A 15,924-nucleotide genomic window follows, 5' to 3' on the forward strand; every position below is an offset into this window, starting at 1 on the left:
TCCTGTGGAGTTTCGTGATTTTTAAGAAAAGATGTATAGAAAAATACTATTCCCAAAATGTGTAATGAGAGCAAATTTAATTACTCTTACTCTCATGTGAAAATGTCATTGACAACATATTATCAAATACAAAATATAAAACTCACCACACCCCACCATAAGGCATCAGCATAACTTCCAAAGCCAGTCTTCCCTTTTTCATCAACTGCATCTTTCTCAGCCAGGTACACAAAATAGGAAGAGAAGATCAGACCCAGAAAACCTATGTATAGTGTTGTTATCAGTTCCTGCAAAACAAACATTCCATTATCAATAAGGCCCCACCTAACCTCGGGTGATAGGTTACTGTATACTTTTGCAGCGTGTAGACCACATCTTGCTTTAAAGTATACTTTAAAGATGGATGAGATTTACACATACACAGCAAATGCATAAAGAACAAGATTCTATACTTCCGTGCACTGCTCCCATTATTGCAGAGAACATTTGGTGAGAATCAGTTGAATTATCTATCAATTGATCAGCAGCATTTCTACCTTCAATAACTCAGAAAGTACAGGCTGAATCATAATTCTGAAAAACGGGTGGTGATGAGGCACCCCAGCACCCCCCAGGCACCCACCAGTCACAGAAGGCCTCAAGCATTCCAGTGAACACCACGTGTTCCCTCTCCAGCGACACTGGGCATGGTCTCTATCTACGGAAGAGAGACAGTCAGGCTGAACAACCCACTCAACTGCCCATTGCCAACTCATTTTTGCAACAAATGGTAACCATCAATAAAAGCATATATACACAAACACACACACACACACACACACACACAGGTGTATCCTTGCTCTATTTGACAGAGAAATCATGGGCAGCATTTTCCCATTGGCAGGCAGGGGGCGGGGCCCGCTCGCTGACGTGTAAAATGACGCTCGGTAATGTTGGGCGGGTGTCTCAACGTCACCGCATGTCATTTAGACACACGTCAAACTGTCAAATGCCTATTAAGGCCAATTAAAACCTAATTAACTCAATTTAATGAGCTGCCTGTCCAACCTTAAGGTTGGCGGGCAGGCAAAGAGCCCAGGCAGCCTTCGCAACTTCATGAAACCTCATCCACGGGCAGGATCATCCACGGGCAGGATGAGGTTTCATGACTGTTTTAAAATCTAATAGAAATGTATACATTTATTATTTGACATGTCCCAGCTCATGTGATAGTGTCATTTGATGGGATACGTTTTAAAAGTTTAAAAATCCTTTATTTAAAAAGTTTAACACTGAAACAAATCTCCCTGAGGCACCTCCAGCCTTGGGGTACCCAAAGGACATGCAATTAGTCATCAGCATTACTTCGAAATCCAGTCTTCCCTTTTTCATCAACTGCATCGTTCTCAGCCAGGTACACAAAATAGAAGAGAAGATCAGGCCTGATCGGGGGCTTCACACCATCCCCACCACCACCCCCCCACCAAATCAATGCCCTCGTTAACTTCTTACTCAATCAATGCCCTCCTTAACTTTAATAATACAATTTTTAAAAATGAACAGATTCCCCTCTTTTCTTTAAATCAAAACTTTATAACACGCAAACAATATTTCCAAACAAATCAAAAAGAGAACCAGGAAAAAAAGATTTTCCATAACCTGTACACCATATCATAATACAAGGCATCCTTCTTCTAGGACCTCTAATAGTCTCTTCGTGCAAGCATTCCTTTTTGTAAAGCAATCCAACAATTGACGACTTGCATTGACCCATTTTATCTTGGAGATTTCTTTTCTTTCTATCATCTCTTTTACACTAGCAATGTCAATCCTTAACCTTTCTTCAGTCACACTTTTTTCAAACGTGTTATCCCAACAGGAACAATTACCTATATCTCATTCAATGGGCAAACTATTCTTGGAACGCATACAAAAAATGCTGGAAAAACTCAGCAGGTCTGACAGCATCTGTGGAAAGAGAGACAAAGATAACATTTCGAGTCCATATGAGTCTTCTTCAGATCAGATCATTCAAATCAGATTACATAGAATTTCCCCTAAAATATTTGATAATCAAAATCCCATATTATTGCTTCTACAACAGCCATTCCACAGCTAAAGTATTTTTAACCATCTTTTCATTTTCTTAGCCTCCCAGGCCAAAGGGCATTTTCCATTCTCACCAAACAAAAATATTATAAAACCAGATGTATTCGAATGTCCATCTGGAATTAGGACTAATTACATGTCCTTTGGGTACCCCAAGGCTGGAAATTTGAGTATGCATTAATCCATGTTTTTAAATGTTTTAGCCAATACATCAAAATTGGCTCCTGGACTTGCCTGAGTGCATAGCCAATTCAACCACAAATTAAGCTTTTTAACTGCTCCATTTCTTCATTAGATGTAAGATCATCCTTCTGTGATGACCTAGCACAATTTATCAGAATACACCTAACACTTTCTAGATAAGATTGTTGATTCATGGTTACTCCTGAGCTATTTTGCTTAATGTATAAACCTACAAATTTAAAGGCCCCCAAATCCTCAATTTCGATCTCAAACTCCCTTTTAATCTTATTTATAACAAATTGCTCAAATTCCACAGAAACTCCTAATAAAAAAATGATCAGCATGCATCATAAGGATGCCTGAGAGATTCCCTTTGTGGCATCAGTAGAACATTGCTGGATCCACGTTCAGTTAAGCACAGTCGACTTTCAGCAATACAGACCTAACAGAGAATTATCATATCCTTAATGCATTATTCAATCCATAAATGCATTTGCTTAATTTCCACAGCATGTGTTCTACATTGCTAGCCTTTTCAGGTGGTTTCAAAGCACTTCTCTCTGAAGTAATTCTCCATTAAAATATTTTAAAAGTCCAGAAGCCAGTTTTGATGTATTGGTTAAAACATTAAAAAAAAGGATTAATTCGTATTCAAATTTCCAGCCTTGGGGTACCCGAAGGACATGCAATTAGTCCTACTTCCAGGTGGACATTCGAAAACAGCTGGTTTTATAATATTTTTGTTTGGTGAGAATGGAAAATGCCCCTTGGCCTGGGAGGCTAAGAAAATGAAAAGGTGGTTAAAAGTACTTTAGTTATGGAATGGCTCTTGTAGAAGCAATAATATGGGATTTTGATTATCAAATATTTTAGGGGAAATTCTATGTAAGGGGCGTTCCAAGGATAAAATATAAAAAAAGCTTTTATATCGATCAACCTATATTCCCACAAATATGTGGCCCACAGAGCTAAGAAAATTCTCAGGATTAATATTCCCACTATTGGGGAGTCCACTCTAATATCTTTATATCTAAGTCTCTCTTTGAAACCTCAAGCCACTAATCTGGCTTTAGCTTTATAAGTCCCATCTGAGAGGACTTTTTCCTTATATATCTATCTATGTGATAAGGCTGGCTTCCTCTGCCAGGCACTTCAGAATAGACAGCAAGTTCCTTCCAACTATCCAACTCTTGCTGTTTTGACTCTCATTAACTTATTTTCTAATTTGTTGGCAGCCACCAAAACTTTCCGGTTAAAAGAGCTTCTACTTCTGGCTATGTTCCTAGATTGTTCTGTAGTCTTTGTTCTATTGCATAATCAAGTCAAGCTACAGCCTCTGCTTGCACTCCTACTTATTTCTGGACTACTGCTACGGGATCTCTCCTTCCCATGATCAGAGCTTTCATCGCAGAAATGTGATCATTTCCTAATGCAAAAGTCACTCCCGTATCCACTATGAAAACTTCCACTGTGTTTTCTTACTTTCCACTGCTTCACCCCATTTTACCAGTCCATAGGTTTTACCTCTTGTCCATCATCTTGAACATTTCACCAATATTAGCATTTGCCAGTAGCTTTCCCTCCTCTCCCTATAATAGTCACATTCCTCCATTCACTGGACCCTTAACGCAAGCACCCACTCTAGGCAGTTGTCCTTTGAATATAATAGCCCTGTTCTGTGCGTCAGTATCATTCTGCCCACTGCTATCCAGCTCCTTGTCTACCTTATTCTGTTCCCCATACCTGTCAAACATATGAGTATGTAACCACAGTTTTTTGTTTTTATATATATGAGTATGTAAGGTACATCACCTTAATACTAATTGCTCAGATTTTGAAAGCTTGTCATCAATTCCAATTCACAGAATCAGAGTCACAGAATCACAGTACAGAGGAGGCCCTTTGGCCCATCGAGTCTGCACTGAGATGAATGGACCTAAATAGTTTGACTACTGTATTGGAGAACCACTGTCTTACCATCACACCCTATCAACTTCCCTGGATAGTTCCAGTCTTAATGACCCTCTCCTTTATGATATACTAAATCTCCAGGATTAAAGTATTTCACAGACGGTCTTATGTGATGCCAAAGAGCTCTCTGAATTTCCTCCGAGTCTTCAGCCTTGATGAATGCCCTTCTCCCTGTATCTAAAGTGTATAGAATAAGATGAACTAATTTTAATTACTCCTGGGGCAGGGCGACTATCACACAGCACAGAAGGTATTTTGGAATTCTTCCCAAAACAGACCAAGCAATCAATAGACCAGTCCTGCCACATCTAGTCATTTAACAACTCACTGGAGGAGGAAGAGGCTCCCCAAGTATCCCCATCCTCAATGATGGATGAACCCAGCACATCAGTGCAAAAGATAAGACTGAAGCATTCGCAAAAATCTTCAGCCAGAAGTGTCGAGCGGCTGATCCATCGTGGCCTCCCCTGGAGGTCCCCAGCATCGCAGATGCCAGTCTTTGGCCAATTCGATTCACTCCACGTGATATCAAGAAATGGCTAAAGGCACTGGATGCTGTGGAGACTATGGGCTCTGGCAACATTCCAGCATTAGTACTGGAGACTTGTGCTCCAGAGCTTGACACACTCCTAGCCAAGCTGTTCCAGTACAGCTACAACACTGGCTTCTACCTGGCAATGTGGAAAATTGCCCAGGTATGTCCTGTACATAGAAAGCGGGACAAATCCAACTTGGCCAATTACGGCCCATCAATCTACTCTCGATCATCAGTAAAGAGATGAAGGGAGTCATCAGTAGTGTTATCAAGCGGCACTTGCTTAGCAATAACCTGCTCACTGACGCTTAGTTTGGATTCTGTCAGGGTCACTCAGCTTCTGACCTCATTACAGCCTTGGTTCAAACATGGACTAAAGAGTTGAATTCCAAAGGTGAGGTGAGAGTGACTGCCCTTGACATCAAGACAGCATTTGACCGAGTGTGGCATCAAGGAGTCCTAACAAAACTGGAGTCAATGGAAATCAGGGGAAAACTCTCCGCTGGTTGGAGTCATATCTAGCACAAATGAAGATGGCTGTGGCTGTTGGAGGTCAATTATCTCAGTTCCAGGACATCACTGCAGGAGTTCCTCAGGGTAGTGTCCTAGGCCTGACCATCTTCAGCTGCTTCATCAATGACTTTCCTTCCATCACAAGGTCAGCAGTGGGGATGTTTGCTGATGATTGCACAATGTTCAGCATCATTCGCAATTCCTCAGATACTGAAGCAGTCCATGTCCAAATGCAGCAAGACCTGGGTCAGAAATTTCCCCGTTGGGTGGTGGGGGGAGGGCGTGAATCCAATTGGTGCCCCCAATCGTGGCCGCGCCGCCATTTTACATTGGCCGGCCCAGCATGACGGGTTCATTCATTTATAGTGCTTTTCCAATCCTATCGCCCACCAGATCTACTCAAAATGCCTTCTGCCTCATTCATTTAATTGTAATTCTTCTGTTGTACTGACACCTGTACTATTTCGAGTCTCGAAAGGTCGCAATCATTGAGTTCCCCTTATGGGCATATGAACATACGAAATAGGAACAGAAGTAGGCCATTCAGCCCCTCGAGCCTGCTCTGTCATTCAATAATATCATGGCTGATCTACATTCCCATCTAACACCGTTGACCATTGATTCCCTTGTTTAACAAGAATCTATGCCTTAAAAATATTCAGTGACCCCACTCCCACTACCTTCTAAGGCAGAGAGTTCCAAAGTCACACAACCCTCTGAGACGGTTGCACTAGAAGGGAAAACACTAATTTTAAAACAGCACCCCCTATTCTGGACTCACCCGCAAAAGGAATCATCCTTTCCATGTCCACCTTGTCAAAGCCATTCAGTATCTTATATATGTCAATTAAGTCACCCCTCGCTGTTATAAACTCCAGTGGAAACAAGCCCAGTCTGTCCAACCTTTCCTCAGAAGACAGCCCACTCATTCCACGTCTCAATCTAGTAAACCTCCTCTGAACCACCTCCAGTTTACATCTTTCCTAAAATAAGGAGGCCAAAACTGCACACAGTATTCGAGGTGCGGTCTCACCAATGCCTTGTATAACTGAAGCATAGCATTCTTAATTTTATATTCAATTCCTCTTGTAATAAACGATAGCATTCCTTTAGCCTACTTGATTACTGCTGCACCTGCATTCTAAGTTTTTGTGACTCATGCACGAGAACACTTGGGGCAGGATTTTCCCCTTGTCGGGTGGGCACAGCGTGCGGGCCCAGGAATGGCTGTGAAATGGAATTCCGCCCACAATTGGACTTTGGCTGCGGTTTCTTGTTGGCGGGTCAATTAAGGCCAGCCCAGCATGAAACACGGCTATGCACTGGCCAGGAAGGGATGAGAGGGAGCCTGTGAACCGTCGGGCCCAATGGCGACCCAGCGGCTGGCTTAAAAGTGGCCCAGACAGCCCCTAGAAGGCAGCCACGGCGGATGTCCCCTGAACTTTCGCGATGGAGCCAAGTGCGGCTGGACGCAGCAGGCAGGAGGGCATCGGGTGGGCACTCGGACTCGCTTTTCTGATGAGTGCCTTGCCATCCTCCTGGAGAAGGTGGCTGCCAGGAGGGACACCCTTGTCCCCAGGGATGTGAGGAGGAGGCCACCACACCTCACCAAGAGGGCATGGGAGAATATGGCGGCAATGGTGAGCAGCCATGATGTGGTGTGGCGCACATGGGTGCAGTGTCATAAGCGTTTCAATGACCTACCGTGCTCAGAAAGGGTGAGTACCATGTTGGCATGAGTCAGTGTGCAGAAGAGTTAAGGTCTGGCCATCCCCCCTGAGGACCTCAAGGGTGTTAGAATCTGAGTGCCAACTGTCAACCATGCCGCAGCTGGCCAAAGGGGTGAACCCTGGCTGCTTGGACTAAGTGCCTTGCAGCTAAAGGGCCACAACTTAGAAGTGCCCTGCCAGGTACTCCACGAGGGAAGGGATAATTTTTAAATTAACCTTGTTGCGACCAACCAAGGGGGTTGAATAAAGAAGGGGAGCCCAGTTTATCCCACCTGAGAGCATAACAATTTGGGGTACCTCGTCCGGGATCATAACAAATTGGGGGCATCTCATCCGGGGACACAGGCACCCAGCTCGCAAAATACTTTGCTTCTGATTTTATTTTTGTTAGGTCAATGCTAAGGCAATATCTTGTTTCCGCTTTGGTAAGGAAGTAACCAGTGTCTTCATGTTCACTTTGTTTTTCCACTGGTCATAAGGTTCGAGTTCAGAGAACTAGGTGAGTAATCATATCCTGACAATACACACTTGCTTTCAGCCATGCTTTGCAAAAGTAACTCAGATTGAAATCTGTCTGAAATAAAATTCTTAGATTGGAATCGTCCCAGATTTGCACTAAATGTGGTAACGGTCGGGAAAATGGATGTTTTACCCACCGGCCACAATGCCAGGTTTTTATACCCATATCGTCCCATTCCTGGCACATCCCGCTTCATTAATTATGCATACATACCGGCTTGCTGGAGGGTGGGCTCAGATTTGCCCGCCTTGCCGTGACCTCAGTACTTCCTTGCTCCAGCTGCCATACTTAAAGCACACCAGAGCGCATGCCTAGATCTCGTCTTGTCAGGAAGATATAATAATTCTCATCATATTATTGGAATTTATTGTAAAATAGTGGTATCTGTGTCTATATGCATCTGTGTTTGTGTGTGTGTGTGAGACATAATTGGATTCAAGACAGCTCATCTGAAGGCTTTGCTGTGGTAGAAGTTAAGCTAGGTTTGAAATGTTAAGTAGGTAAACATAGGTGTCAAGGGAACATTTGCATTTTTAAATAAACCAGGCTAGATTGTTTTCAAAAGAAGGAGTGAAATGTGTCACTTAGCCAGATGAAGTTCATTTCATATGCATATTTTTCCCAAAGACTACTGGTAAAACTTAGTACTATAAGAGACTTTTATTATTCAAAAGGTAAAGTCCAAAGACATAGTGAAACAATGGGGATTTGCACTTAAAGGGGAAAATACATATAAAAGAGCAAAAGTTGTGTATAAGGGAAGGCACTTTTAAGATCTAACAAGTGTGAAAAGCCTTCGGCATCTATGTCTCAAGCTGCTGTTTTCAAAGAACTGAAGTTAAGAAAACTACTTTGAATTTGACTGGTTCAGGGTATCGTGTGTCACCTTGCCTGGGTCTTTTAAAATCTATGTGTCTTACTGTCACCTTAACAAAAGTGTAACTGGAGTCAGATTAAGTAGGGGATTTAGAAGTTATCATAGTAGTAATTTGTAGATCTGTGTATGTGCTTAAAACAATTTTTCTTGTTAATAAATGTTTAACCTAGTTTTGTAAAAACCTATAAGACTTATAAGTCTTATCGCTACCGAATTCAAGGCACTCATCTCAAAATTTATACAAATTGCAAAACAAGTTGTGACAGTTTCAAGTTTCCCTTTGAGGTTTGAACGGTTTAGCATTTACCATCGATTGTGCCATAACTGACAGGACTGCTCCAGGAGACAGATGGGCCTGAAAGCAAAGAGGACGGCAACCCCCAAATTTAGTGACTTCTGTCTATGGCACCTGCTGGCCGCAATGTCCTCTGCCCTTATTCTGGCCGCAGGAGGCCCATCACTGTTACCACTCCAGCTTGGGAGGCAGTGTAAATGCTGCACAGAAGAGGTTCGCCATCCATGCAGAAAGAGGATGAATGATCTCATCTGTGTCACCGGGGTAAGGCAACCATCTCATTACTCTAAACTCACACTCAAGCTGATCACACATTCACTGGCATCTCACTCACTGCCAGTTCAAGGGACATCACCACTCACTCTCTCACACACACCCTCACATCTCCAGCTGGCCTCATTCCCTCCTCAGCCCTCACCCTCTTGATCCCACTTGCACAGGTAAACATGTGTCCCCACATACATCCTGATATACCCACCTTCCCCAGTGCAGCCCTTGCACTGCAGCATCTTCCCTTACCTGAGGCAAGCCCTAGCCATGGAGCTGTTGAAAAGCCACTCCCGCCTTACGGCAGGTCTGGTAAGTAGATACCTGTGAGCCCTGCTAAAAGTGATGCGGTGCTGCCTGAGAAGCATGGCGCTGATGACTGCAATTGCTGCCCAAACTGAGGTATGGCAAACAATCCTCAAAGGCTGGAATTATCCGATCCCTTTGACGTTGGATGTCATGATGGGCTTGAGCAGACAATATGGCGAGAATGCCAAAAATTGTTTTTATGTCGTTATAAAACCAGTTTGAGATTATCTGGTCCACCCATCAATGACGAGCTGCCTTTCCTGCTGTCCAATGTCAGAAACCTAAATTCAATTCATTTGCATCTCTGTCATGAAGCTATTAATGTGTATAATGTTCTTAGAAATGAAATTTTGTTTAAAATAGAGGCTTAGTCTGTGGGTGAGTCTGTGTGCATGTTAATTGAATTAAAGCCAGCTAGTGTGGATGCTTTGATGTATCATAGTTTTAAGGTGTAATCAGGGATAGAGTTATATCTGTGTTTTGTTGAATAGGGTATTCAAGAGTGGGAGTGAAATCTTGCACCTAGCTAGGAGACACCAAGCAATATATTTATATTACTAATAAAACTCATACTTTGAAAGGGATTTTATTGTTACAAGAGGTGGGGTTCAAAGGGCCTAATAATATGATGAAAATTTACATTCACGGAGAAGTGCTGGGTATATCCTGAGGAGAGTTTGTGTGTGCAGAGCAGAGGCATGTAATATCAAAGCAGCAGTAAGCCTACAACTGTCTAAAAAGGAACCAAATTGAAAGGAACCTCATTTTGAATTCGTAGGGTGAAAATGCTTTGCCTGGTGTCTAGTTAAATCTATTAGTTATTGTTGCCTTAGTGGACATTAATTTGGGAAGTTGTTAGAAATTATTAATTTTTTTATTCATTCATGGGATGAGGGCTGGCTGGGCTAGCATTTATTACCCAACCCTAGTTGCCTTTGAGAAGGTGGTGGTGAGCTGCCTTCTTGAACCGCTGCAGTCCATGTGATGTAGGTACACCCACAGTGCTGTTAGGAAGGGAGTTCCAGGATTTTGACCCAGCGACTGTGAAAGAATGGCAATGTTTTTCCAAGTCAGGATGGTGAGTTACTTGGAGGGGAACTTCCAAGTGGTGGTGTTCCCATCTATCTACTGCTGCTACTGTGCGTCAGTGGTGGAAGGAGTGAATGTTTGTGGATATGGTGCTAATAAAGCAGGCTGCTTTGTCCTGGATGGTGTACAGCTTCTTCAGTGTTGTAGGAGCTGCACTCATCCAGGCAAGTGGGGAGTATTCCATCACACTCCTGACTTGTGCCTTGTAGATTGTGGACAGGCTTTGGGGAGTTGGGACGTGAATTACTCATCACACGATTCCTAGCCCCTGACCTGCTCTTGCAGCCACAGTATTTATATAGCTAGTCCAGTTCAGTTTCTGCTCAATGGTAACCCCCAGGATGTTGATAGTGGAGGATTCAATGATGGTAATGCCATTGAACATCGAGAGGCAATGGTTGGATTCTCTCTTGTTGGAGATGGTCATTGCCTGACACTTGTGGGGCATGAATATTATTTGCCACTTGTCAGCCCAAGACTGGATATTGTCCAGGTCTTGCTGCATTTGGACATGGACGGCTTCAATATCTGAGGAGTCACGAATGGTGCTGAACATTGTGCAATCATCAGCGAACATCCCCACTTCTGACCTTATGATGTAAGGATGGTCAATGATGAAGCGTCTGAAGATGGTTGGGCCTAGGACACTATCCTGAGGAACTCCTGCAGTGATGTCCTTGAGCTGAGGTGACTGCCTTCCAACAACCACAACTATCTTCACTTGTGCTAGGTATAACTCCAAACAGCAGAGAGTTTTCCCCTGATTCCCATTGGCTCCAATTTGGCTAGGACTCCTTGATGCCACAGTCAGTCAAATGCTGCACTGATGTCAAGGACAGTCACTCTCACCACACCATGGGAGTTCAGGTCTTTTGTCCATGTTTGAACCAAAGCTGAAATGAGGTCAGGAGCTGAGTGGCCCTGGTGGAACCCAAACTGGGCATCAATGAGCAGGTTATTGCTAAGCAAGTGCCACTTGATAGCACTGTTAATGACCCCTTCCATTACTATATTGATGATCAAGAGTAGCCTGATGGGGTGGTAATTGGCTGGGGTGGATTTGTCCTGCTTTTTGTGTACAGGACAGACCTGGACAATTTTCCACATAGAGCTGGGTCGATGCCAGTGTTGTAGCTGTTCAGGAGCAGCTTGGCCAGGATCGTGGCAAGTTCTGGAGCACAAGTCTTCAGTAGTATAGCCAGAATATTGTCAGGATCCATAGCCTTTGCAGTATCCAGTGCCCTCATCCATCTAGCGATATCACGTGGAATGCATCAAATTGGCTGAAGACTTGCATCTGTGATGTTGGGGATCTCCAGAGGAGGCTGAGATGAATCATCCAATCGGCACTTCTGACTGAAGGTTGTTGTGAATACTTCAGCCTTATCTTTTGCACTGATGTGATAGGCTCCTCCATCATTGAGGATGGGGATATTTGCTGAGCCTCCTCCTCCAGTGAGTCATTTATTTGTCCACCACCATTCACGACTGGATGTGGCAGGATTGCAGGACTTGGATCTTTGCTCAGAGCGGGGGTAGAGGACTTCGCAGTGCGCTTCCACTGTATCCAGTAGGTGCTTGATGGAGGCGTCGCTAAATTTGGGGGCAGCATGTTTCCTCCCTTTGGCAGCTATCAGTTCCTAGCAGCTTCCTATCCCTTGAAGAGTGCTAGCTCTGTACAGGGGCGCCTTTAAATATGGCGCCTGGTTTACTGAAGGTCTGTAGTAATGACAGGGCGGGCGAATCAGAGGTCGTCCCGTCAACGACCCGGTATGTTTCCCAGGAATACGTTATTAATGAGGCAGAACGCACCAGGAAGGGGACAGTACATCACAAAAACCTGCCATTGTGGCCAGTGGCTAAAACATCCTTTTTCCCACCCATTACTGTACTTAGTGCAAATCTGGGATGATTCCACCCAAAGTCCCAAGTGAAGTACAGCTCACCAGGTGCACATCACTTATGTTCAGTTGTGAAACAGGTCAGTGTTCAATCACACCGACGTGCCTGGATGATCCAACACTGGGGGGATGGATGATTCCGGTGGGCAGGCAAGATGATGAGATGCCAATGCACTGAAATTAAGTTCCCGGTTGGATGGCAGGTAAGGCAGCCTGCCATTGATGGGAGGTGAGGATGATCACAAACTGGGTTCATGATGCCGTAAAGCTGATTTTTGGCCTTCTTGCCATATTATCTGCTCACACCGGCCCTGACACCCGATGCCAAGGGCAATGGAAAATTCTGGCCTTTGTTTCCAATCTTCACCTTTAGGCAACCATTCTCTGGTATGTTAATTCATTCTGAAGCCAGATGGCGAAGTAGGAAGCCAGACCTCAATCTTTTATTCAATGCTATATTTATTACAGAATGTAATATGACAAGTGTTTATCACCTCCCTAACCAACACCCAGTGTCGCAGAAGTTTCTCCTTATGTGCTCAAGGTATTTAATCAATCAATGCCCCCTACCTGTATATCCTTAATGTTAATAATATAATTAACATACTGTTAATAGTCCTATGGGGAATTTGCACAAGCAGTCTAATAAGCTGGAGTCAAATGCAGAAGTTGTCAGGTTGACACCGGTTTCCTGATGTGCTCTTGATTTTGCCAGTTTTAATCCCACCTGCATCCAACCCCATGCACTCTTCCACAATAAAATTCACCCAAAATTTCAAGCCAGTGATCCTTTCTCAGAACTGGAAAATATTACAGATGTAACAGGTTTTAACCAAGTACAACAGCGAGGAAGAGGGTGAAGTGGAGGAAAGAACAAAAGGGAGGGTCTGTGAAAGGGTTGAAGGCAGGAGTGAGTAAATGAAAAGCAGTACTTGTCAGAAAAAATGAGAGCAATGGTTATGATATGAAATTATTGAACTCAATGTTGCAACTGGAAGGTTGTAAAGCGCCTAACTAAAAAATGAGGAGCTGTTCCTTAAACTTCATTGGAAGAATGCAGAAAGCTGAGGACAGAGAGGTCAGAGTGGGAGTGGGATGAAGAGCTAAAACACCAGGGTCATGCTTGTATACTGAATGAAGATGTTTGACAAAGTGATCACCCAATCTGTATTTGATTGCCCAAATGTAGAGGAGACTGCAGCATGTACAGCGAATATAGCATATTAAATTGAAAGCTGTGCAAGTAAATCGTTGTTTCACTTGGAAGGAGTGTTTTAGGCCATGGATGGTGAAGGCCTGGTGCTTGCATGGAAAGGGTAACAGATGTTGGGGGTGATTGAAAAGTAGACCAGAGGGTCCAGAGGAATCGGTTTCTTTGTTCTGCTGAAAGGGAAAGATGAATTTGATGATGACCTTATGCTGGAAGTGTTGGAAATAATAGAATGATCCACTGAACATTGAGGTTGGTGGGGTGGAAGGTAAGGACAGGAGAATCTTATCCTGGTGCTGGGAGGGAAGAAAAAGGATGAAGGTAGAAGCCCTGGAGATGGGATAATCATGGATCAAGAACCCTATTAAACTTGGTGGAGTGGAATCATCAGTTGAGGGAAAAGGAAGACTTATTGGAAACACTGATGTAGAAGGTGGCATCCTTAAATAGATACCGTGGCTTTAGAAAACCTGGGATAAAGGAATAGAGTCCTTACAGGAAATGGGGTGGAAGAAAATGTAACTAAGCTAACTATGGGAGTCAGTGAGCTTATAATAGAAATTGGTTGACAGCCTATCCCCTGAAATGAGAATAGAGAAGTTGAGAAAGGGAGTATTAGAGCTGGAGACCGTGTGAAGGTGAAGAAGGAAAGTTGATGAATTTTTCCGTTTGGATGAGAGCACTAATATAGTTAACAATGTACCAGAAAAAGAGGTGAGGGAAGAGACCTGATAAGAACTGGAAGAAAGACTATACCACTTGTACCACAAAAGACGGGCATAGCTAGGACCCATACAGGTGTCACTAGCAATACCTTTTATTTGGAGGAAGTGAGAGGAGTCAAAGGAAAAGTTGTTCAATGTAAAGACAAGTTCAGCCAGACAGGGAGTATGGTGGTGGATGGGGACTGGTTAGCTCTCTGTTTAAGGAAGAAGTGAAGGTCCTGCTGACATTGCTTCCTACTGCCAAAACCTTACATCTTTTTGGTGCAGAGCATTATGTAAAAGACCCAAGTCACTAGCCACTCTAACTCTGTAGTTTTATGAATGCAATGATAATTCAATTATTCAAACCAATTGAAACTGAATTCTAAATTTCTAAGTTGATACCATCTGAAATAAAACTTAGGCCAGGTTTTTATGTTGATCAGGTGGGCGCGCACCGGACCCGAATGCATGTGAAATTGCGTGAAATGACATCAGGCATGAGTCCCAACGTCATCGCACAAACGAGCAATGTCGAGGTCAGCGGGTGTGCGCAGGAGCGGAAGCTGCACCCGCCGACAATTAAAGGGCCAATTAAGGCCATTGAAAACCGTATTTTATGTTATGTTGCCTGTGCAGTTATGTGCTCTTCGCATGGGCAAAACGGGCAGGCGGGCAGCCCGTTTTTATCGAAACCTCACCCAAGGGCAGGAAGATACGTCCGGGGTGAAAATAATAAGAAAAGATATCTGGGGACCAATGTTTTTTTGAGTTCTGCTGCCAGGTGCTTGAATGTGTTACATAGACACAGTTTGGCGCATTTTTTCTTGTCATTTAATCTGTCCAGGTCTGCAGTTCCCCTGAGGCAGCTCCGCCACAGCTGTCTGCCTTCAGGGAGCGCCCATCCGCACCCTCACTTTTGCTGGCACCCACCCTCTTCCCACCCACCCCCCCCCACCCCGCGCCATTTCATGCTGGCTGCCTGTTAATTGGCCAGCCAACGTGAAATTGCATTCAGTGGCTGATTGAGTTCATTTCTGGGCTCGCCGGCTTGGTGCACACGCCAAATGTGAAATTCAGGCCATAATTTTTTACTAAAGCTAAAGCAAAATGCTGCAAATACTGAAATTCTGAAATAAAAACAGAAATGTTTGCTTACAACATATTACATCTTGTCACGTACAATTTTAAGGTGTTACCTCTTATTGCTGGTGATCAAATATATATGTATGTGGATGTGCGTACTTTCATACCCTCAGAGTGATTGAATTAATTTAATTAACTCAGCTGCAAGCTTTTGTGCATTAAAACTGAAGAAAGTTACTTCATTTCTCACACATACTTGCCCTGAAGGTTAAGCGAAAGCTTGATGTCTCACTCACATGATTCACCCACACACCAAAGTTCGATACATAAGACCATAAGACACAGGAGCAGAAATTAGGCCATTCGGCCCATCGAGTCTGCTCCGCCATTCAATCATGGCTGATAAGTTTCTCAACCCCATTCTCCCGCCTTCTCCCTGTAACCTTTGATCCCCTTACCAACCAAGAACCTATCTATCTCGGTCTTAAATACACTCAATGACCTGGCCTCCACAGCCTTCTGTGGCAATGAATTCCATAGTTTCACAACTCTCTGGCTAATGAAGTTTCTCCTCATCTCTGTTCTAAAAGGTCTACACTTTACTCTGAGGCTGTGCCCTCGGGTCCAAGTCTCTCCTACTAATGGA

The 15,924-nt window shown here is 43.7% G+C and overlaps 1 protein-coding gene across 1 annotated transcript in view; it reads right to left on the reverse strand.

Annotated features, from left to right (window-relative positions):
- LOC121293060 (potassium voltage-gated channel subfamily KQT member 1-like) overlaps positions 1 to 15,924 on the reverse strand; it is a 617,066-nt gene that overhangs the window by 421,710 nt on the left and 179,432 nt on the right. The window contains exon 6 of the mRNA XM_041215653.1: positions 147 to 287. Coding sequence (XP_041071587.1) covers positions 147 to 287 — 141 coding nt within the window. The remainder of the gene's footprint in view (positions 1 to 146; positions 288 to 15,924) is intronic.

The sequence above is a fragment of the Carcharodon carcharias genome, chromosome 21, assembly GCF_017639515.1.
Source record: "Carcharodon carcharias isolate sCarCar2 chromosome 21, sCarCar2.pri, whole genome shotgun sequence".
Taxonomy (NCBI): domain Eukaryota; kingdom Metazoa; phylum Chordata; class Chondrichthyes; order Lamniformes; family Lamnidae; genus Carcharodon; species Carcharodon carcharias.